The 24,247-nt window shown below is 41.4% G+C and overlaps 1 protein-coding gene across 1 annotated transcript in view; it reads left to right on the plus strand.

Annotated features, from left to right (window-relative positions):
• Window positions 1–24,247, plus strand: part of DMBT1 (deleted in malignant brain tumors 1) — a 572,499-nt gene that overhangs the window by 108,580 nt on the left and 439,672 nt on the right. The window contains exon 9 of the mRNA XM_033942984.1: window positions 21,515–21,641. Within this exon, the coding sequence (XP_033798875.1) occupies window positions 21,515–21,641 (127 nt within the window). The remainder of the gene's footprint in view (window positions 1–21,514; window positions 21,642–24,247) is intronic.

Raw genomic sequence — 24,247 nt, forward strand, 5'->3', positions numbered from 1 at the left:
GAATGCTAAGAATGATCAAGAAGGGGATCACGAACAGATCAGAGAAGGTTATCATGCCGCTGTACCGGGCCATGGTGCACCCTCATCTGGACTACTGCGTCCAGCACTGGTCGCCATACATGAAGAAGGACACGGTACAGAGAAGAGTGACGAAAATGGTTAAGGGGATGGAAGAGTTGCCGTACAGTGAGAGATTGGAGAAGCTGGGCCTCTTCTCCCTTGAAAAGACGAGACTGATAGAGGACATAATCGAAACATTCAAAATACTGAAGGGAATAGACTTAGTAGAGAAAGACGGACTGTTCACACTCTCCAAGGTAGGGAGAACGAGAGGGCACTCTCTAAAGTTGAAAGGGAATAGATTCCGTACAAACGTAAGGAAGTTCTTCTTTACCCAGAGAGTGGTGGAGAGTTGGAACGCTCTTCCGGGGTCTGTTATAGGGGAAAACATCCTGCAGGGTTTCAAGACAAAGTTGGACAAGTTCATGCTAAGCTGGTGAGACTGGACTCATTTGGAGCACTGGTCTTGACCTTGGGGCCGCCGCGTGAGCGGACTGCTGGGCAGGATGGACCATTGGTCTGACCCAGCAGCGGCAATTCTTATGTTCTTATGTTAATATGGAGAGCAGCTTTACAAGTAATGAGCCAGCCAATTGGGCTTGGTTGGTCTTGCTTGGACTGCTCAAAGGGCCCTTTGACATGGTCCATCGGCATGGCCCTTCTGCGGAAGAGGCCCGCCTGTGGGGCGGCCCTCTAATAGAGCCGAAGAGAAAAAGACATTGTGAGGTTGGGCATGTGTGCAACCACGCGGCTGATGCTGGTGTGGTGAAGGGGGATGATCTGGTCTCCCTTCCCCATCACTTCGTTATGCTGTGGTCCATTGGCGGTCTGGCCCTTTAACAGGGCCAAAGAGAAGACAACATTGGGAGGGCAGGCCTGCGTTCAACTATGCGGCTGATACCGGTGTGGTGAGGGATAATGATCTTTTCTCTCCTTTCCCCCTTATCTCGCTATGGTTGTCTTTCCTTTATCAGGTCCCCTCTGTTTGAAATGCTTTGCGTTTTGTTATAAGATTTGAAAGGAATAAACTAATATTTAGAAAATACTCAGAACTTTCTTATTTTAGAAATTCATATTATCCAGGTGTTGCTACATTTTATTACATAGACTATTTTTAATAATGTTTCTGTATTATGACACTGTTTGTTTAACTAAGTATGTTTCTCAGTCATTTTTAATTCAATTTGTGATCTGCCATGAGCTCTACGGGTAATGGCAAATTATAAATCTTAATGTAATGTCTTCCAGCTCCTAACAGCCTTCTTTTCCCAATTCCCCTTCTGTCATCCCTCTAACTCCGCCTCCATTCCCTCCCTCAGCCCCCTCCCAAACACCTTCTTCCCCTTTCAGCCACTCAGCTCTACTCTATCTCAACTCCCTGCCTTGCTCCCGCCCACCCCTACTTGTGGGATGAGCGTATTGAGAGGGAGACAGAACAGGTGGGGGCTAAACAGGAGAGGTGACATTCTTTTAATGAAGCTCCCCAAGGTAAGCTTCTGATTGAAGCTTTATCTAGGTAACTAATACCACATCCTGACCTTTCACTCTTTTCATTTTATAATCCGATACAGTATTTTGAGGTGCTGTGCAAACCAACTCTGTCATGCCTGTAATCCTTATATCAGGGAACAGCATGCCACCGTCTGAATAAGCAAGCACTCCTTGCCTTTGGAGAGAAGCCAAGGGTAAAGTGATATCCTTCTAAGTGTGGGACGGAGTTCTCATAAGTCACCACTTCCTTCATGGAAATATGAGTTATAAACAATTTAAGCATAGCCCAGACAAAAAAGGCCTTTTATTCAGTCCACAATGCATTTTATGCTAAACAGACACTTAAATTCACATTCAACTTTGTGCGCAAAGAGAGGGCAATGCTTCGACAAACCTTTATTGAATAAAACCCAATGTGGAAAGCAGAGATCTTAGTGCTGCAGAGAATGGTGAGAACAGCTGCTCTAGAAAAGTCTTCCAAAGGAAATCCAGCTTGTTTAAAGCTGTCTGAATTCTCAGGTTAACAGACAGGGCTGGATTAACGACAACCGATGCCCCTAAGCACAGCCCAACGATGGTGCCCCTTGGTCCTTCCTTTGCTTAATTGACAAGACATTAAGACTCAATAAGTCCAGAGAAATAGCATTACTGGATGAAACAAAACTGCTGCCTCAACATTCAGAGGTTGTGGGTTCAATCCCAACACTGCTCCTTCTGACCATGAACTAGAGTTACCAGATGCAATGGCATATCTAGGGTATGTAAAAAATAAAATAATAAACACTTTCAATAATGGCTGATGCTGTGATGTCCTATAATGTGATATAAGGACAGCATAGGCTATTAAATAACTCAAAATGAAGGATAAAGCCTCAGAAAAGGGCCCTCCCATCTCCACCTCATTGGCAAAAAACCTTCAATGTAATAAAAGCCTTCTGCTGTACTTCACTAATGAAAAACCAAAGATAGAAGAAAAACGTTTCAACTTATCTTCAGCTGATCGTTACCCCAACGGTGGTCAGCATTTCACAAATCAGCTGCCTCAGGGTGTATCCTGACCGATCAGACTTCTCTCAAATGGGATGCCAAAAACCATCTCACGCATCTGACAGAGAGGTCTGATCGGTCAGGATACACCCTGAGGCAGCTGATTTGTGAAATGCTGGCCACCGTTGGGGTAACGATCAGCTGAAGATAAGTTGAAAAGTTTTTCTTCTATCTTTGGTTTTTCATTAGTGAAGTACAGCAGAAGACTTTTATTACATTGAAGGTTTTTTGCCAATGAAGTGACCGCTCAACCACTTCGGTGGAGATGGGAGGGCCCTTTTCTGAGGCTTTATCCTTCATTTTGAGTTATTTAATAGCCTAAGCTGTCCTTATATCACATTATAGGACATCATAGCATCAACCATTATTGAAAGTGTTTATTATTGTTTACATTGTCTTTTCATGATATCTGAGTCGTTTGTACCTAGGGTATGTGACACTCGGGCCCATCATTTTTTGACACCCCCTCCCCGGCCCATAATTTTTTTGACACCCCCCCCTCCGCCCCGCCCTTGGTACGCCACTGCTACGGTTCTTCTCTTCAATATAAGCTTCTATAAAACACAGCGGAAAATCCGGTGCTAGAAAAAGGCTAAGAAGTCAGCGGGAGCGGCGAAAGCGCCCTTTAAGGAATGGTCTCCTGATCTGGCTCTATCTTGCCCCCTTCATGACGCCAACGGACAGCGTTCTCAGCCATTGGTCGACCTTACCTGGGCACTGCGACCTCAAGCACCAGAACGCTGATCGCATTTGTTCTCTTCGCAGCCCAAAGCGATCAGCGTTCTGACACCTGGGGTCGCAGCCCCCAGGCAATTGGGGAATGGAAGAAAGAGGAGAATTTTGGGGCATAGGGAGGGAGAGAAGTGAGGTACAAGATAAGATCCTGGATGAGGAGAATCTACGGGATCCCCGACAACATGGATTTACTAAGGGGAGATCCTGCCAATCCAACCTGATCAGCTTCTTTGATTGGGTGACAGGGAAGCTGGATATTGGGGAGTCCCTGGACATCGTGTACCTGGACTTTAGCAAAGCATTCGATAGCGTACCACACCGCAGGTTACTGAGCAAGATGAGTTCTATAGGATTAGGTAACACATTGACGAAATGGGTTGGGAGCTGGCTTGGAGGTAGGCTCCAAAGGGTGGTGGTGAACGGCACCCCCTCCGAAATGACGGAGGTGATTAGTGGAGTACCACAGGGCTCAGTCTTGGGCCCAATCCTATTCAACATCTTTATAAGAGACCTGGCAGAAGGGCTTCGAGGTAAAATAACATTATTCGCCGATGACGCCAAACTGAGTAATGTAGTGGGCAAATGCACAACAGACGAAGATTCAATGCCCGACAACATGATGCACGACCTACTCCTACTGGAGCGATGGTCTAGGACATGGCAACTCAACTTCAATGCCAAAAAAATGCAAAGTTATGCACCTGGGCAGCCAGAATCCATGCAAGTCTTATACCCTTAATGGCGAGATCCTAGCAAAAACGGTAGCAGAACGAGACTTGGGGGTAATCGTCAGTGAGGACATGAAGTCTGCCAATCAAGTGGAGCAGGCTTCGTCCAAGGCAAGACAAATCATGGGCTGCATACGAAGGGGTTTCGTCAGTCGTAAGGCGGAAGTCATTATGCCATTGTATAGATCCATGGTGAGGCCCCACCTGGAATACTGTGTGCAATTCTGGAGGCCGCATTATCGCAAGGATGTGCTGAGACTGGAGTCGGTGCAAAGAATGGCCACCCGGATGGTCTCGGGACTCAAGGATCTACCATACGAAAAACGGCTTGACAAATTACAGCTATACTCGCTCGAGGAGCGCAGAGAGAGGGGAGACATGATTGAGACGTTCAAGTATCTTACGGGCCGCATCGAGGCGGAGGAAGATATCTTCTTTTTCAAGGGTCCCACGACAACAAGAGGGCATCCGTTGAAAATCAGGGGCGGGAAACTACGAGGTGACACCAGGAAATTCTTTTTCACTGAAAGAGTGGTTGATCGTTGGAATAGTCTTCCACTACAGCGTGCCTGATTTTAAGGCCAAATGGGATCGGCACATGGGATCTATTCACAGGGCAAAGGTAGGGGAGGGACATTAAGGTGGGCAGACTAGATGGGCCGTGGGCCCTTATCTGCCGTCTATTTCTATGTTTCTATGTTTCTAAATACACGGGGAAGAGAAAGATGAGAGGGAGAAATGTTGTGATGGTGGAGAGGGAACAGTGGGACAGATTGAAAGGGATGCAAGAGGGAAGAATGTTTGACATAGTAGTAGAGGGAATGGAGGGAGAGATGTGGCATGGTGCTGGAGAGAGGTTAGAAGGAAAAATGGGCATGGGGCTGGTGGGCAGGGACAAAAGATGCTACACATGGTCCGGGAGATGAGTTAGTGAGAAATGTTGGATATGGCAGTAGAGGGGATGGAAAAGATGCACTCTAGATCCCTCTCTCTCTCTCTCTTTCCCAGGTCCCTTTGCAACAAGAAAGGGAATGAGAGAAAGAAAAATGTTGGACAGTGAGAGAGAAGAGGAAGACATGTTGCACATGGGGGTGGAGGAGAGAGGAAGAAATGCTGTGCAGGAGTGGGGAGGGGAAAAAGAGTGAGATTGATCCAGTGCAAAAGGGAGTAAGGATGCTATACAATGGAAAGGGAAGAGAGAGGGAGAAATGCTGGACCAGGGTAGGAGGAACCAATGGACAGCAACAGAAGAAGCAGAAGATGGGAAAGCAGAAAAAAGAGAAACTGGACCAACTTCATGAAAAAATAAATATCCAGACAACCTATAATATTAAATTGTAAGTTGCTTTGAGTCTGTTTGGAATAGAGAGCTAACATGGGAAGGGGGACAATGGGGATCCCATGAAGTTCACCCTGAGGGTCACGAGGATTCAATGAGAATCATCGTGGAAGCCCAGACCAGATACATTCCACGTATCAGCTAAAATTTAATGCTAAGAAATGCAAGGTAATGCATTTGGACTGCAGAAGCCCAAGGGAATGGTACAGTTTAGGGGGAGAAGAACTTATAGAAAAATAGAAACATGATGGCAGATAAAGGCCAAATGGCCCATCTAGTCTGCCCATCCACAGTAACCATTATCTTTTTCTCTAAGGCCCTTTGAATTCAGACACAGTCTCTGTTTCCACCACCTCTTCTGAGAGACTGTTCCATGCATCTACCACCCTTTCTATAAAAAAGTATTTCCTCAGATTACTCTGGAACCTATCACCTCTTAACTTCATCCTACACCCTTTCATTGTAGTTTCCTTTCAAATGAAAGAGACTCGACTCATGTGCATTTACATTACATAGGTATTTAAACATCTCTATCATATCTCCCCTCTCCTGCCTTTCCTCTAAAGTATACAGATTGAGATCTTTAAGTCTGTCCCCCATATACCTTATGATGAAGACCACATACCATTTTAGTAACCATCCTCTGGACTGACTCCATCCTTTTTATATCTTTTTGAAGGTGTGGCCTCCAGAATTGTATACAATATTCTAAATGAGGTCTCACCAGAGTCTTATACAGCGGCATCAATACCTCCTTGTTCCTACTAGCTATACCTCTCCCTATGCAACCTAGCATCCTTCTAGCTTTCGCCGTCACCTTTTCAACCTGTTTGGCCACCTTAAGATCATCACATACAATCATACTCAAGTCCATTGTGGGATGGGGTGGAGTGGGGGAGGAGGGTTGGGGGACTTCTGAATGGGTGTGGAAGGGTTATTTTTTTAACAGGTAATTATCTAGTGAAAGATGGTAACTTTAGGGTATATCAATTTAAATTAAGATGGCTCTAAAACTTTTTCATTGAATGTCAAAGGACTCAATCATCCAATCAAAAAGAAAAAGATTCATACCTTTTTGAAACAACAAGCTGACATATATTTCATACAAGAATTGCATTTGTCAGCAATTGAGTTGGCTAAATTAGAAGGAGGGTGGATAAAACTTTGGTGGGTTTTTTTTTGCACCTGCAGTAGGGAAAAAGGCAGATGTGGCAATCCTGATTAATAAGAAGATTTCTGCTAAATTCGATATTTTTCGGGCTGATCCAATGGGTAGATGGCTCTATGTTAATATGACTTCAGGAAAAGATACCCTGATGCTTCTTAATATTTATGCATCTAACACTAATCAAGCGGAATTCTTTAAAAAGCTCCAACAAACAATTTTATCATTGTCTACGTCTAATTTAATCGTAGCTGGAGACTTCAATGCTGTAATTGATCCAATAATGGATAAACAACCAAGTAAACAATTAAAATAATTAGATTTGCATAATCTTATGCATATATGTGGATTACAGAATATATGGTGGTTTTTTCATTTTAATGCTCGAGAATTTACATTTTGTTCCCAAGTTCATAAATCATTTTCATGAATTGATTATTTTTTTGTTTCAGATCATTTAATTCAACAGGTTACAAAAGCCAACATAGATCCGATCATTTTATTGGATCATGCTGGTATTTGGATAGAATATCAGTTCACAGAAGAAGATCCTAATAGACCTATTTGGAGGTTTAATAATACGTTGCTTGCAGACTCAAACTTTCTTGAGGAAATTCAATTAAAAATGAATGAGTATTTTCAACAAGACCTCGGAGGAAATCTCTTGGGAAACTCTATGTGATGCTTTCAAGGTAACCATAAGAGGACAGATTATTTCATATTCAGTGCATATTAGGAAATTACTTACATTAGAGTTTTCCAATTTGGAACAAACTATTTCTGTTTTGGAATCACAATTGGCTTTGAAATGAGAACAAGTTACTTTGATTGTTCACAATTGGCTAGGAAGGATTTGATTTGTCAGCAGGCTGTGTATTATGGAAATTCGAATAAAGCGGGAAGAATATTGGCTAATTATCTTAAAGCTAAAAAGAGAAAAGAAAAGATTGTGGTCATTAAGGATGGAAAGGGTAAAACATATGTCCACATTGCGGATGTTTTAAAGCAATTTCTGGAATATTATAAAGCTTTATATTCTTCTGAGCTATATTCAAATAAAGAAAATGAAGGAAGATAATTTTTGAATTCAATTAATGGATCAAAAATTCCAGAGTATATAAAAGAAAATCTTGAGGCGCCTATATCATTTGCAGAGCTCCAGTCAGCATTGAAGTCGCTCAGAGCTGGGTCCGCTCCGGGTAATGATGGATTTACAGTGGAGTTTTTCAAATCTTTTCAAACTATACTATTACCTCATCTTTTTAAAATGTATCAATCACAATTGACGAATAGTCAGATATCAGGTACTATGGCAGAAGCGTTAACAATTGTTTTGCCAAACTACATACCTATTTCTTTAATCAATGTAGATGGGAAACTTCTGGCTAAATTATTGGCTTTGAGGTTAGCTAAGGCTCTCCCTTATATGATTGGAATGCACCAAACGGGTTTTTGTTGCTCAAAGACATTCTGCAAATAATACCAGATTGGCACTGCATATCCTAAATTTAGCAAAAAAATAAATGATCCAGCATTCTCTGTCTCTTTGGATGCAGAGAAGGCCTTTGATCATGTAGAATGGACATTTATGTACCAAGCAATGGATTGGTTTGGAATAGGATCTGTATTTATTCGAATGATTCAAAAAGGGGGAGGCTAGCAGGATCACCAGGATCATAGACGGAGCAGGAGGAAAGGATACTGCAGTGCTCATCCACATGGGTACCAACGATGTTTGCGGGAGGAAGTACAACAGGGAAGAATTGAAGGACCAGCGCCGCTCACTTGGAAGGCAGCTGAAGGTCAGGGAGGTGAAGGTGGCTTTCTCGGAAATCATTCCGGTACCAAGAGCGGACGCAAAGAGACAGGACGAACTGAAAGCTGTGAACGCCTGCATGAGGCGTTGGTGCGAGGATGAAGGCTTTGAATTCGTGCGAAACTGGACGACATTCTGGGGTAAAAGCAGGTTATATAGAAAGGACGGACTACACCTCGCCAAAGAGGGAGCGAGAGTCCTGGCGGAGAACATTAAGAAGGCCATTGAGAAGGCTTTAAACTAAAAATCAGGGGAGAGCCGACAGTCGACAACTGGTTGATGGCCCGGACACCAGGATACCATGAGGAGGTAAATTCAAGCACAGATCTGGGGCAAGATCATGATGACACCACGAGAGGCAATGAAAAATATCAAATGGATACAAAAAAGGATGTGAGGACCACTAAATCCAGTAAATTGGCACGAACAGAACTTAAATGTATGTACACGAATGCCAGAAGCTTAGGAAACAAAATGGGCGAGCTGGAAGAATTACATTACATTACATTAATGGCTTATATTCCGCCTGTACCTTGCAGTTCTAAGCGGATTACATCAAAAAGATAACTGGACATTTCCAGGAAAAAAAATACAATTAAAGAAGTTGGACCTAGTACAACAAAAAAGATAGCTGGACTTTTCCAGTAAGAGGAATACAATTAAAGGCGTAAGGTCTAAAACAATTTTGATGTGAGGATTCTAAGAGGGGGCGAGAGGGGGAAAAGGAAGGGGTTAGGAAGTTTGGGTGAATTTCTTGAATAGTAGGGTCTTGATTTCTTTGCGGAAAGCCTTGAGGTCAGTTGATGCTGTCAGTAGGTTGGTGATGGTGGGATCCAATTTAGCTGCATGTGTTGCTAGTAAGTTGTCATACATCTTTTTGCGTTTAGTTCCTTTAAAAGGGGAGAAGGAGAAAGGGGATTGGGTTCTCCTCTGTCTGGTTGAGAGGTTCCTGTTTAGACGGTTGTTTAGGTGGGTGGGTGCCGTTCCGTTTAATGTTTTGAATAACATGCAGTATAGTTTGAATTGGATGCGGGCTTGTATTGGAAGCCAGTGTGAGTCTAGGAAGGCGTTGGTGATGTGGTCAAATTTTCCAAGGGAATAGATCATTCTGAGGGCAGTGTTCTGCACGGTCTGTAGTTGTTTTATTAGGTAGGTGGGACAAGAAAGGTAGAGGATGTTGCAATAATCCAATAGACTTAGGACTAGGTATTGAACTATGAGTCTGAATTGTTCTTTTTCAAAGAATTTTCTGATTTTGCGAAGGTTGCGCATGGTGAAGAATGCTTTTTGAGTGATTTTGTTGATTTGCACCTGAAGAGTGCATCCTCTGTCTATTGTTACTCCAAGGAGTTTGAGAGTGGGTTGTAGGGGATATTTGGTGGTTTTTATTTCTAGTTCAGTTATAGAAGGGGTTTTGTCCTTTTCAAGCAGTAGAAATTTAGTTTTATCTGGGTTGAGCTTCAGTTTGTGTTCTGTCATCCATTTTTCCACTGCTTCTAGAGTTTTTTCCAGGATGTCTGATGTGGTGGGGTCTTGTGTGTCAAAGGGGAGGAGTATGGTGATATCGTCTGCATAGCTGAATAAAGTTACTTTGAGTTTGTCTAACAGGATACCGAGGGAGGAAATGAAAAGATTGAAGAGCATGGGTAACAGTGGGGAACCTTGGGGTACTCCGCAGGGATTGGTCCAAGGCTCCGATATAAGATCCTTTGTTTTTACTCTGTATGTTCTTGTTTTAAGGAATCATTGAAACCAGTTGTATACTTCGCCTGAGATCCCTATTGCTTCTAATATCTGAAGAAGTATAGTGTGGTCGACCAGGTCAAATGTGGCAGAGAGGTCGAGTTGAATTATCAGCATCCTTCTTCCTTTGCTAAGGTGTTGTCTGGCTATATCTAGAAGGGAAACTAGCAGTGAATCGGTGCTGTGGTTAGATCTGAACCCCGATTGAGTTGGGTGGAGTAGGTTGTGGTCTTCAAGGTAGTTGGTGAGGTATTTGGCAACCAGACCTTCTATTAGTTTAACATATAATGGAATTGAGGCGATGGGTTGGTAGTTGGAGGGGGTGTCTATTGGTCCTTTGGGATCTTTCAGTATTGGGGTGATTATGATTTCCCCTAGGTCTTGTGGGAATTGGCCTTCCGTGAGAGTTGTTTGGATCCATTGCAAGAGGCAAGCTCTAAATTTGGGGGATGCATTTGTAAGTAAATATGAGGGACAATTGTTCAGGTCGCATGACGCTCGACTGTATTTTCTGTAGAGTCGGTTCATGTCCAACAATTGCACCTTTGTAAAGTTGGACCAGCGCCTGTCAGCTGCAGTGGCTTCATCTGTTGTAGGGTTTATTATGATCTCGTCTAGGAGGGTTGGTGAGTTGTTGAAGGAGGCTCTAATAGTGGCGATCTTGTTCTTGAAATGGTCCACTAGTTGGGTGGCTGTTGGAGGGTGGATTCCTTGAGTGGTTAGGAATGGTTGAGTGTCGGTGAGGTTCTTCACAAGTTGGAAGAGTTTCTTTGTGTCTAAGGATTCTGTGCCTATTAGTTTGGAGTAATAAGCTCTTCGTTTTTCCTTAAGTTTGATCTTGTATTGTTTTATTAGATTTCTCTTTTTTAAAAAAAAATTATTTATTTATTGTTTTCAACTTAAATTTCAAGTATAACACTTGTACAGAAAGCAAGAATAGAATAGAAATCAAATACAATAGTAATATAATTCCTAAATTAAACAAATATACTATTTATGCTCAAGTCCACAATTAAGATCCAAGAATTAAAGAAAATTGGCGAAATTATCAAAAAAGAAAGTTATAATATTAAGAAACTGAGAACTATAGCACTGAGATAGGGTCACAATATCCCAAATATAGGGCTCAAGGATTGTTAACATTCAGACGAGACATAGCCACGAAATTTGTCAATTGTAATGGTTCAAAAAACACATATTTAAGAGTACGGTGATATACAATGCATTTACACGGATGTCTCAAATAAAAAGTTGCCCCCAAAGATAAAACCCCAGGTTTCAACAGAAGAAATTCACGGCGGCGCCTTTGCGTCTCCCGTGCCAAATCTGGGAACATTTATATTTTATACCCAAGGAAGCTTTTTTGTCTATTTTTAAAGAAAAGTTTTAACAACCATGTTTTATCAATTGGCAAAGCTAAAGTAATAATCATAGTGGCTGGTGATGCTAAATCCTTCTCAGATGTTTCTAAAATCTGTGATATATTTAAGGGTTCTTGATCTGAAGATTTTTCTTTTGGTTGTTGATTTTGTTCTTTATCAGGCAAATAATAAACTCGTGAAAATGGTGGTAATGAATCTTCGGGTATCTCTAAGTTTTCTACTAGATATCTCTTAAGCATATCTCTAGGTGTTACTAACTCAAGTCTTGGAAAGTTAATTAACCTTAAGTTATTACTGCGTGAATTGTTCTCAAGCATTTCAGTCTTCTTCCTTAGGTTAATATTGTCTTTGACTAAGGCCTCTTGAATTTGTTTCAATGATACAATTTATTTTTCCATTTTTAGAACAGATGAGTTAGAAGTATTTGTTTCTTTTCTTAAATCCTTCAATTCCTTATCATGTTCCTTAATTTTCCCTTTAATTTGTTGAAGTGTAGGAGTAATTTTTTTAACAAAACCAGCCAATAAGTCCCAGATAGAGTCTAAAGTCACTTCTGCAGGTTTAATCAACTCAATTGAGGTTTGTGTAAATGTAGAGTGCTCACCGTTCTGAAGTCCTTCGGGGGATGTCTTCAGCCCTTCCCCCTCATGTTGAGATGATATTCCCCCAGATACCTCCATAGGGGCCCTGAAAAAGTGGGCCCCAGCCTCCAAACTCTCCAGTGAATCTTCCCTTGCCTCTGGAGAGGAGAAAAGCAGTGAATCCGGGGTTTCCCCGCTCCTGGGAGAGCTGGTTGTCTGGGGTTGCGGGGGCGGTGCCCTAACGTCGGGGCTCAGTGTGGTATCGGGCCCAGGAGCATCCACGATGGTTTCGCCTCCCTGTGTTCTCCGCAGGCCGCCATCCGACGTCGCTGCGACCTCCTGCATGCGCCACAAGAGTTCTTGAATATTTCCGAGACCCGGGGCTCCAGGACGCCGCGAGGCAGAAGCGGCACTCCGGCCCCGTCTCTTCGGCATCGCAGTAAGTAATTACCGTTAGAAAAGTTGAAAAAGCACAATCCTGGGACAAGCAGCTCAGCGCGTCCTGTCTCAGATCGCCATCTTGGATCCTCAGTAGCAACCTTGTTTTATTAGATTTCTCCAAGCTATTTTGGTTGGTTCTTGGTTCTTTTTTTGCCATGCTCTTTCGAGTTGTCTGCAGTGTCTTTTTAGTTGAAGAAGTTCTGTGTCGAACCATTTGTCTGAAGATCTGTAGAGTTTGTGTTTTGTCTTTTCTGGGGCTAGTACATTCAAGGTTGTTTCGCTCAGGGAGCGCCACTGGTGAATGAATACATTGTGGTCTATGGAGGCGATTGAGGGGTCTACTGTGGTCCAGAATGTAGAGGGGTCGATTTTTGGTCGGGTTTTGAAGGAGATTTTGTGGGTTTCGTGTTTGTTTGTGCTTTGTGTCCAGTTGATGTTGAAGGTGAATTTGAAGTGGTCTGACCAGAGGGAGGGGTGCCAGGCCCCATTGGAGATATGAATGTTTGGTACGTGGGGTGTTGGGACATGTAAGCTGCAATATCAAGTTGGTGGCCTTTTTCATGTGTGGATTGAGGATACAGAATTTGGTAGGAGAGTGCATTGAGGTATGAGATTATGCCTGCAGCTTGTTTGGAGGAGTTGTCTTCTAGGTGGAGACTTATGTCTCCGAGGAACAGGTTGTGTGTTGAGGTTAATGAATTCCGGAAGATGAAATCTTCAAGATCGTGTTTTGTGGTGTTCCATTTTCCTGGAGCTATGTAGCAGAGGATGCAGGTTAGGGTGTCTTTGAGTGAGTTACTGGAAAGTTGGCAGGCAAGCAGGTCTGATTGTGGGGTGGAGTGTTTGTCTAGGACAGTGATGGTAAGGTTGTTTTTTACTAGGATGGCCAGACCGCCCCCTCGCTTTTTTTCTCGGCAGACTAATTCAAGTTTGTATCCCTTGGGGCAAAATTCTGTAATGCTTGGGTCCGAGTCGGAGGATAGCCAGGTTTCGGATAGGAAAAGGCAGCCTAACTGTTCTTTAACTATTTAGTCTTTTATTAGGTCTGCCTTTGGGCTGATTGATCTTATGTTCATGTACGCACAGGGGATTGAGAAAAGATGTTTATGGTAGTTGGGGCTAAGCTGTGGGTGAAGGAGGTTCTTGGGTGTATGGGGGAGTTTGTGACCAGACTTCTTTGTGTTGGGGGGTGGTTTTCGTCCCCATGTGGGTGGGATGCTTTCTTGTGAGGCTGTTGTGCGTTCTATCAGGTTTCTTGTCTGGTGAATTTTCTTGGGTGAATGTGTCTGCCTGTATGTTGTTGTCACGTTTAGCAAATAGGAATCAACTGGATATCATAGGAATAACAGAAACATGGTGGAATGAGGAAAATGAATGGGACACAGCATTGCAAGGATATAAACTATACAGAAGAGATAGGATTGGGCAAAAAGGGGGAGGCATTGCTCTGTATGTCCAGGAAGAAATAGAGTCTGTTAGAAAAGGTGACACAGAAGAAAATGGTAAACTAGAGTCACTCTGGATAATGATTCCGGGACAAAAAGAAGCAGACATACATATCGGCCTCTATTATCGACCCCCGGGTCAGACTGAGGAAATAGACAATGAAATGATGGAGGAAATTAATCGTAATTGTAAATCAGGAAATGTGTCAATTATGGGAGACTTCAACTATCCAGGGGTAAACTGGAAATTGGGAACATCTAACTTAGGAAGGGAGATAAAATTCCTGGAAATGATAGGAGATTGCTTCCTTGAACAAATGGTAGTAGAACCGACAAGAGGAAATGCAATCCTGGACTTGGTCATAAATGGCATTACTGGAAGGACAGCGGATGTAGAGGTTATGGCTCTGCTAGGGACAAGTGATCACAATATGATCAATTTTACCATTGGCATCGGAATGGGGAAACCAATCAAGACTAAATCCACGGCCTTTAACTTCAAAAAGGGGAATTACGACAGCATGAGAACCATGGTTAGAAAACGGCTCAAGAAGGGCAAAGCGGAATACCAGTCGATCAAGCATGGTCTCTACTGAAAAACACCATCACAGAAGCACAGAATCTACACATTAAGAACATAAGAACATAAAAACATAAGAACTGCCTTCTCCGGATCAGACCTTCGGTCCATCAAGTCCGGCGATCCGCACACGCGGAGGCCCTGCCAGGTGTACACCTGGCTTAATTTATAGTCCACCATATCCTTATATGCCTCTCTTAAGGAGATATGCATCTAGTTTGCTCTTGAAGCCTAGGACGGTCGATTCCGTCATAATCTCCTCCGAGGATATTCAAAGGAAAGTGAAAAAAGAACAAAGGTGAACCAGCTTGGTTATCCAAAGAGGTGAAAGAGGCAGTGAGGGAGAAGAGAAACTCGTTTAAAAAATGGAAAAGGGAAAAAACAACGGATGCCTGGAACTGTCACAAAATCGACCAGAAAAAGTGTCACAGAGTGGTAAGAAACGCCAAAAAAGTCTATGAAGAAAAGATAGCACAAGAAGCCAAAAACTTCAAGCCCTTTTGTAGATATATAAAAGGAAAGAAACCAGCAAGAGAGGCAGTGGGCCCTCTAGATGACCAAGGAATGAAGGGGTCAATTAAAGAGGACAAACAGGTTGCCAATAGGTTAAATTCATTCTTTGCCTCGGTCTTCACAAATGAGGACATTTCATCAGTGCCAGACATAGGGAGGATATTAACCGGAGGCATAGAGGACAACCTCACAACAGTAAATGTGATGTTGGACATGATATACATTCAGATTGACAAACTAAAAAATGACAAATCCCCTGGACCAGACAGAATTCACCCAAGAGTATTAAAGGAACTTAAGGTGGAAATCGGTGAACTATTACAAACCGTAGCTAACATGTCAATTAGAATAGGGCAAATACCAGAAGACTGGAGGACAGCAAATGTCATCACGATTTTCAAAAAAGGATCAAGAGGTGATCCAGGAAACTACCGACCTGTGAGCCTCACATCGGTTCCTGGGAAGATAATTGAAACACTTATTAAAGACAGCATTGTGCAACACTTGGAGGATCACAACCTAATAAGGGCTAGTCAACACGGCTTCAGGAAAGGGAAGTCTTGTTTGACAAATTAACTACAATTCTTTGAGAAAGTGAACAAACATATGGATACTGGTGATCCAGTAGACATAGTTTACTTGGACTTCCAGAAAGCGTTTGACAAGGTCCCACATGCAAGGCTTATGAAGAAATTACTAAGCCATGGAATAGGAGGAGAAGTGCATAGATGGATCGGTAAATGGCTAGAGAACAGAATGCAGAGGGTTAGCATAAAAGGGAAATTCTCAGACTGGGTGAAAGTGACTAGTGGAGTGCCCCAGGGCTCGGTTCTTGGGCCTATTTTGTTCAATATTTTTATAAACGATCTTGAGGAGGAAACAACATGCAATATAATAAAGTTTGCCGATGATACAAAATTATGTCGGGCGGTTGGCTCTCAAAGGGACTGCGAGGAGCTCCAGAAGGATCTAAGACAGCTGGAAACGTGGGCGACAAAGTGGCAGATGAATTTTAACATAAATAAATGCAAGGTGATGCATCTAGGAAAGAAGAATAAAGAACAGGAGTATAGAATGTTTGGGGTAACATTAGCAAAATGCTAACAAGAAAGGGATTTGGGGGTACTGATTGACAGAACCCTGAAGCCATCGACACAATGTGCGGCGGCGGCGAAGAGAGCAAACAGGATGTTGGGCATGATTAAGAACGGGATCACGAGTAGATCGGAAGAAGTCATAATGCCACTTTATAGTGCAATGGTCAGACCACACTTAGAATACTGTGTCCAACACTGGTCTGCTTACCTCAAGAAGGACATAACTCTGTTGGAGAAGGTGCAAAGGCGAGCCACGAAACTAGTCAAAGGAATGAAAAATTTGAGCTACGAAGAACGCCTCAGGAAACTGGGACTGTTCACACTTGAGAGGAGAAGACTGAGAGGCGATTTGATAGAGACTTTTAAAATATTAAAAGGATTTGATAAAATAGACCAAGAAGCAGCATTACTAACATTTTCAGATGTGACACGGACAAGAGGTCACAGCCTGAAACTGGGTGGCAGCAGGTTCAGGATAAATGCCAGGAAGTTTTGTTTCTCACAACGAGTGGTGGGCGCTTGGAATTCTCTTCCTGAGGATGTTGTGGCGGAGACTACTCTTCGGGGTTTCAAGCACAAGTTGGATATACACCTTCTTGCAAATCATATTGAGGGATACGATAATTTCAGGTTTTCATAATAGAGAACCTAAATGGGCCGCCGCGTGAGTGGATCGCCGGACATGATGGACCTCGGTCTGATCCGGTGAAGGCATTTCTTATGTTCTTATGTTCTTATGTTTGTATAGTTCCTTCTCAGCCAGGATGTCCCTTATCTCCTTTGCTTTTTGATATTGTTTTGGAACCCTTGTTGTTGGCCATTTAGCAGGCAAAGGAGATACAAGGAATTCCATATGCAGGTCGAGATTATAAATTTTCGGTTTATGCAGATGATATTTTGATTCATTTGAAAAATCCTGAATTACTGGAATTGATTGATCGTTTTGGGAAATTTTCTGGTTATAAGATAAATTGGAGTAAATCAGAGGTTCTTCCATTGAATGTACATTGTGTAAAAGGTTTATTTATTTCCATTCCTTTGGAAGGAAGAGGGAATAAAATATTTGGGTATAATGATTCAAAAAACATTAGAAGATGCAATGACAGTAAATGAAAAATCTTTATTGTTGAAAGTCAAAGAAATGTGTGAGCATTGGAATCCATTACATCTTTCTAGGTGGGGGAGAGTCCAAATCATCAAAATGATGATCTCGCCTATAGTTTGTTACCAAATGAGTATGTTACCAGTTCATTTTCAAAGTTCCTTTTATAAAAAACTGAATGTGATTCTTACAAAATTCCTTTGGCTTGGTAAAACTTCTAGAATCGCCTTAGTATCTCTGCAAAAATCTCAATCAACGGTAGGGGTAAATTTTCAGAATTTTTACAGTTATCATCAAGCCTTTATTTTGCATCAGGGTATGTATTGGATCCTTCCTGAACTCATGGAGAATCTGCCACATTGGTTGATACTGGAAAGTCATCTTTTGGCCCCATTACATCTTAGCCATATTTTGAGTATCAAGCTTCCTAGAATATACAAGGACAATATTATTCTTCATTCCACCTGGACTACATTAAAATTTATAAATACCTTAACTCCTGTTCCAATACAACAATCTACATGTCAGTCCCTATGGCTAAACTCCAAGATACAAATCAGTGAGTCTAAAATCCTCTGGCATACGTATTCTAGATCAGTGGTCCCCAACCCTGTCCTGGAAGACCACTAGCCAGTCGGGTTTTCGAGAGAGCCCTAATGAATATGCATGGGGCAGATCAGCACTCCTATCATCTTCATTACATGCAAATCTCTTTCATGCATATTCATTAGGGCTATCCCGAAAACCCGACTGGCTGGTGGTCCTCCAGGACAGGGTTGGGAACCACTGTTCTAGATGATGTAATTTTATTTTATTTTAAATCTTTATTGAATTTCCAAACATTGGCAGTGCATTACAGATAATGTAACATTAAAAGTTTGAATAAAATGCACCTTAATATACAAATAAAAAAGAAAATAACAATTTTTCCCCTCTTTCTCTTATTATAACATGTTAACTCATATTAATTATTACCAATATTATACTTATATAGTTTAATTCCTCAAAATATCCTTCCCCCTCCCTGGATGTGTAAGGAGATCTACAAAAGAAAAACAATCATTATATTATTCTTATTGTTTGTTAACAAATGCAGTCAATGGGCTCCATATTTTATTAAATACATTACTAAAACCTAAGCATTCTGCGTTTATTCTTTCATATTTATACGTATTATATGCACTCGCCCACCAGAATGAGTAATTAAGTCTGTCATGACATTTCGTTTTTCGTGATCATTTGGACTGCTATTGCTGTCAAGATCAATAGAAGATGGCTTTTGTATTTATCCAACACAGGCTTAATTTGCAACAACGTCCCACAAATTATAGCTTCATATGATAAAGGAATAGATGATTCTAATATAAGGTTGATTTGTCCCCAAATTGACCTCCAGAAATTAAGTATCATTGGACAAAAATACAACAGATGATCCAACGTCCCTATATTGATATGCCAGCATCTATTAGATTTTGAACTATCAAGTTTTTGTAATTGTACTGGGGTCCAAAAATCCCTATGCAACAAAATGAACCATGTTTGTCTCATAGATGCTGACGCTATACATTTTAGCTTCCAAGACCAATTTTGTGTCCATCGAGAAGCAGAAATATACTGCTTTATCTTGATGCTCCAAATGTCTCTAAGACGATTTTTTGGCTTCATATTCAAAAATTCAGAAATTAATTTATACCACTGGGCGGCCTGATGTCCTACTAAATCTGTCTGGTAGCAAAGGTGATGTAATTTTAAATGGGAAATTGGTAGATTTATTACAATTACAACAATCATTTGGCATATCAAAGTCTCAGGGTTATAAATGGTTGCAGTTGAAACAGGCCGTTCAGAAAGGGTTCCCTGAATAGCGCAACTTGAAAAATCAGTACAGCTTGCCGGGTCTATGTTTCCAGACCGATTTTCAAGGGCATCAGGTCGCTAAGTGGTATTTGTCGGAAAAACCTACAACAAGCTTAAAAGATATATGGAGTATAGAAAGAAAGCAGCAGATTTCTGCTACGCAATGCCATGGATTTGAACTTGGAGGATGAGATGTAGAGCATCAGCATCTATGAGACAAACTTGGTTCTTTTTGTTATATAGAGTTTTTGGGACCCCAGTTCGTTTACAAAAGTTGGAGAGTTCAAAGTCTAGTAGATGCTGGCACTGTCATCTTGATGTAGGGACACTGGATCACTTGTTGTTTATTGTCCCTTGATACTCAATTTTTGAAAATCAATATGGGGAAAAATTAATATGGGACTTGGTGTCTCTATGCCATTGTCTTATGACGTGGTACGATTTGGGACATTGTTGAAATCTAAGAGTCCAATAGATATACGTAAAAGTAGACTTCTTCTGATTATGATGGGAGTGGCCATGCAATTGATAACCAGAAACTGGAAGAACTGGGATAGATTAAATTTTTCTTTTTGGTGGGAAACACTGTTTGTATTACAGGTATGAAAGAATGAATGCAGAACAATTGAGAAATAATAAAAGGTTTAAAGAAATATGGGGTCCATTAGAGGCATTTGTTAAACAAAAGACTGATGAATTGATTAAACCTTTAATTCCTATATGATTTCTACACACATCCAGAGAGGGAGGGAGGGAGTAGGGTACTTTGTTTTAATATTTGTTCAAATAGTGCTGTTATATATTTGTTTGCACTTTGTATAAGTTCTGAAAATTAATAAAGATTTACAAAAAAAAAAAGTGTCAATGTTATGAGCAGCCGCCCAGGCAAGCATCATTCTTTGACATGATTGGTCCTTGAAAACTAACGGCAAGTTATTTTAGTTTTAGTTTTATATTTAATGCAATAATTTTCCTAACTTGAGCAACAAAGCAATCAGGGCTTTGTTAATGTTTGGATCTTCTTATCTTTGCAAACTTGTATTTTCAACTCTAACAGAAATTAAATCGAGAAAAAGAGAACTGCTGATGGTGGATGATGAAATGCTCGTTTTCTTGTTGACTATCTAGTTGCGTTTTGAGTTAATTTGCACTCAGAAACAAGCACATCCATCGTATTGATTTTTTGTTGGTTTTGCAATTATAGAATTTCATTTATAGTGTGCTGGGGCTAACAAACTTTGAGAGACACTGGTATAACTATATAATTTAACACCCATGGTGGACAATTTTGTTTCCAAGGAAGACAAGTAGATATTAAGGAGCTCTGGGGAGAGTGGTGAACCCTAAGCGATACCATAAGGATTGCTCCAGGTGTAAGAAAGAACCTGATATACCTGGCATACAATAAAATCCTGAAACCATTGCTAGACGTACCTTGGAAATTCCTATCGAATCAAGACAGCCTAGCAATTTCTCATGGTCCATCAGATCGAATGTGTAGCTTAGATCAAACTGCATAAAACAGGGTGCTAGAAAGACCATATAAATAATACAATAATGATGCCAGGACTATTTCAGTACATAGGTCTAAAACCTGACTGAGAAAAATGCAGTAAATCAAACCGTTCCAGGTACTCTAACAATTTAACAAAAATGATGTCGGAGCAATAGGCCTATAATTAGATATTAAACCAACAGGTCCCTTACAATCCTGGAAACTTACCAAGATCTAACATTGCTCGTAATCAGATGAAAAGGTCTCCTCAAAATGAAAAAGTACTTGTTTCAAATCTTTTTGAGGAGCAGGAGCCTAGATAACATGATGAATGTACATATTGTGAATAAAGTTCCCTAGGTTCACCTAGTGGTAGGGTCAGCCCTGTGCAGAATCCTGTACAGTTTGCATACATAGTAATATAGTAAATGACGGCAGATAAAGACCCAAATGGTCCATCCAGTCTGCCCAACCGTGCATGCTCTATAAATTAATCATTTCATTTAAATGGTCCTTTTTCTTAGCTTCTGCATACAAAAGAACAAATCTAGCGACCAAGAGAATAAGTGTCAAGGTCCCTTAGACTTTGGATTTACAGGCAGAAGGGCCCATGTGATTGTGTTGAGAAGCCTGTGCTATGTGCAGTGAACCTCAGGCATCCTTTCATTCATTTCTTTATTTTTAGTATTTATATACCACTTATAGCTTAAGTGGTTTACATTCAGGTACTCAAGCATTTGTCCTGTGTTACCCTTTGTTCTCTTCCTTAAAGTTATTTGCAGAATAAATGAAAATCATATCAAACATTCTGGCTGCTATTAAATCGTTGAAGAGAGATAATGTTACCTTAACCAGTGGGCAATACTTCCTCATGTCAGGAGGGGACACACCCTGTGACCAGCACACCTGCTGTGGATAAATTGGGACATTCCTGCCCTGAGCTTCACTGGAGCTTCTGTTAACATGGGGGGTACAGGCATCTTCTTGTGGGCGCTTCTGCTGGCAGGAATTCTGCACGGGACAGGTAAGACCTACTTTAATCAGATGAGCACCGGGCTTATTTCTGGTGCAAGACTAAGAGAGTCATTTGGCTTTGGCTGTCAGCCTGGCAGTGTCACCTTTATCATCTCCACAGAGACTTTGCAGTTTTAAGTATAAGGAATATTTAATTTCCGATTCTATATACTATCTGCAAGCCTGGGGGTTATCTAAACAGTTCACATGCAGGTACAGTGGATATTTTCTGTTCTTGGAGGTTTCACAATCTAAGTTTCTATCCCACATGATGTGCTGAAGTGGGATTTGAATCCACGTCCCTGGTTCTCTCTCCACTGCTCTAAGCTCTGCATGTTCTGTCTTTTTTTAATTTTTTTTTTTTTTGGGGGGGAGGGGGGGTCATGCTCTTATCTGCCTTAGAAACATCCATGTTTGCAAATGAAGGTCAGTTCCCCCCGTCTGCTGTCTCTGGTCTGCCTTCATGTACGGTCATCTCCCTTCCTCTTTTGTGACTCCCATCTCTAGTTCTTATGGGATCAGGAAGCGTTCTGCTCATTCGGGAATTCGATGTTTATTGAGAGCTGTTCTCTGTCAGGCTGTTATGAGAATGTACACAAGTGCGCATAGCTCTAAAGTCATGTTTTACTGCACCATTTTCTGACTTAAAGTCTGTGATATAATAAGCTTATTAACTCACAAAAGATGTACACTTCCATGCAGAATCCTAAGAAGATGAAGGGATGCTCTGCTCCGCCCCAGTGTACAGATGCATTAACCTTTTCCTATCGTGCGTCCCGGATGACGGGACATTCCAAAAATGACATAGACAGTGGATAAACAGTCTGTATGGACTAATAAAGAGCCAGGAACACAAAATATTTGAATTTACAGACTTATGACTTATTTACATTATGTTTACAATAGCCGTAAATGATAACGGTGAATAATACAAAACTTTGCTAAAATAATTACGATTGGAACCAGCATAATGTAAAATTTATTACGATAGGAAAAGGTTAAGCTCCTGGAGACTTATCTCATGCTGGCAGTTAAAGGGTTAGAGATGAAATAAGTTTCAAGATTTATTTAAAATTTGATAAATCACTTAATCACATTTCAAAGTGATGAACATTGATAAAAAAAAGAATTTACAACATTAAAGGGGACCATATATCTAACGCACAAAAGACACACAGAACTTACAGAACCAAAAAGGAACGAAGGCGAGGAAATACAATATTAGATAGGAAAGAAGACAAATAGGGGAAAAACAGCAGGAAGGGTAAGGAGAAACCCAAGAGAATGGAGAGAAGAGAAAGAAGAAGAAACCTGACGAATCGAGCTGACGGAAACACAATCGATCCAGTCACATTTCAGTCTTGATCCTGCTTGAACATTAACGTATTGCATTTTTGAGTGCCACCCATGCCTTCCCACAAACCAGGCACTGCGTAAGTCTTGCATACATTTAGGAATAGCATTTAGGTGGAATTTTGAGGGTTTCACATGAAGTGCTGTTGTTCTAATCATTGACGTCTACATCCCATTGGTCTACCCATGTTTTGCTGGATTTCCCCTCATGTGAGGAGATCTTTCATAGCGTTAAGTCTGAAAGTTCGGTGTCTTTGGGGGCTCATTATAGCTGCTGGGATCAGTTCCAGCCAGTAGACGCAGTCCCTAGCTCCTGTAGATGGTCCCAGTAAGATTGTGCCAATGGGTTTTATACTACTGGTACCTTGAGTGACAAAGAACACCAGCACTTGAGGTGTGTCACCAGAGGGAAGGGGTGTGTGTGCAGTGTGTGATGGTGGTATTTGGAGGGAGGGGGTATGTGGTATCTATCTCTCTCTATTTGGGTCAGCTTCTGACTTGAAACATGTATTTCTGAAAAGTATATAATGACTTCTAAGACACCTGTAGAGATAGTTTCCACAGCTACAGTACCTCATGCTCACAGATCTAAGACCTGCCCCTCATCCCACCCATCCCTGGGCTCACATTACCCACAATTACAATTTAATTCTAATTAATGCTTCCGCTACCAATCCTTACCAAACTACCTCCTCACCATCCTAACTACTGCACATACCTGAAAATAATTAAACCAACAACAAAGACACTGCATAATACCCTAAAACTAAGAGCACTGCCCCAGTGATTCCATTTATTCACACACTCTGACTACCCACCACTGAAATAAATAACACAAACTCAAACTTGACCTTACCCAAATACACAAATTAACTTTGAAGTAAGCTGGAAGGGGACTGTCCATTGTATATAGTTATCACCAGTCATACCATAACAGATAGCTGGGAGAGCCTTAAGAGTATTACAACAGACATACAACCCAAGCCTAGCCTCCATGGTCATTCATAATTACAGTGCCTTCATAATACTAATACCACAATTTCTGCTGTCCTATTTCATGCCAGTTACTCGCCTTGCCAGCATGGATTCCTCCATCCCAGTCTTCACAGGCCAGGATAGATATGGTGACCTGAGTCATCTTCCCCGCAGCAAATCCTTAGCACACAGACCCCTCTGTCTTAGGCCTATCCCCATCACCCCTCCCCCTCCCCCACACCCAATCAAAATTGCACTGGCAAATGCATGATCCATAAACAACAAAGA

Source organism: Geotrypetes seraphini, chromosome 4, assembly GCF_902459505.1.
Source record: "Geotrypetes seraphini chromosome 4, aGeoSer1.1, whole genome shotgun sequence".
In the NCBI taxonomy this organism is placed as follows: domain Eukaryota; kingdom Metazoa; phylum Chordata; class Amphibia; order Gymnophiona; family Dermophiidae; genus Geotrypetes; species Geotrypetes seraphini.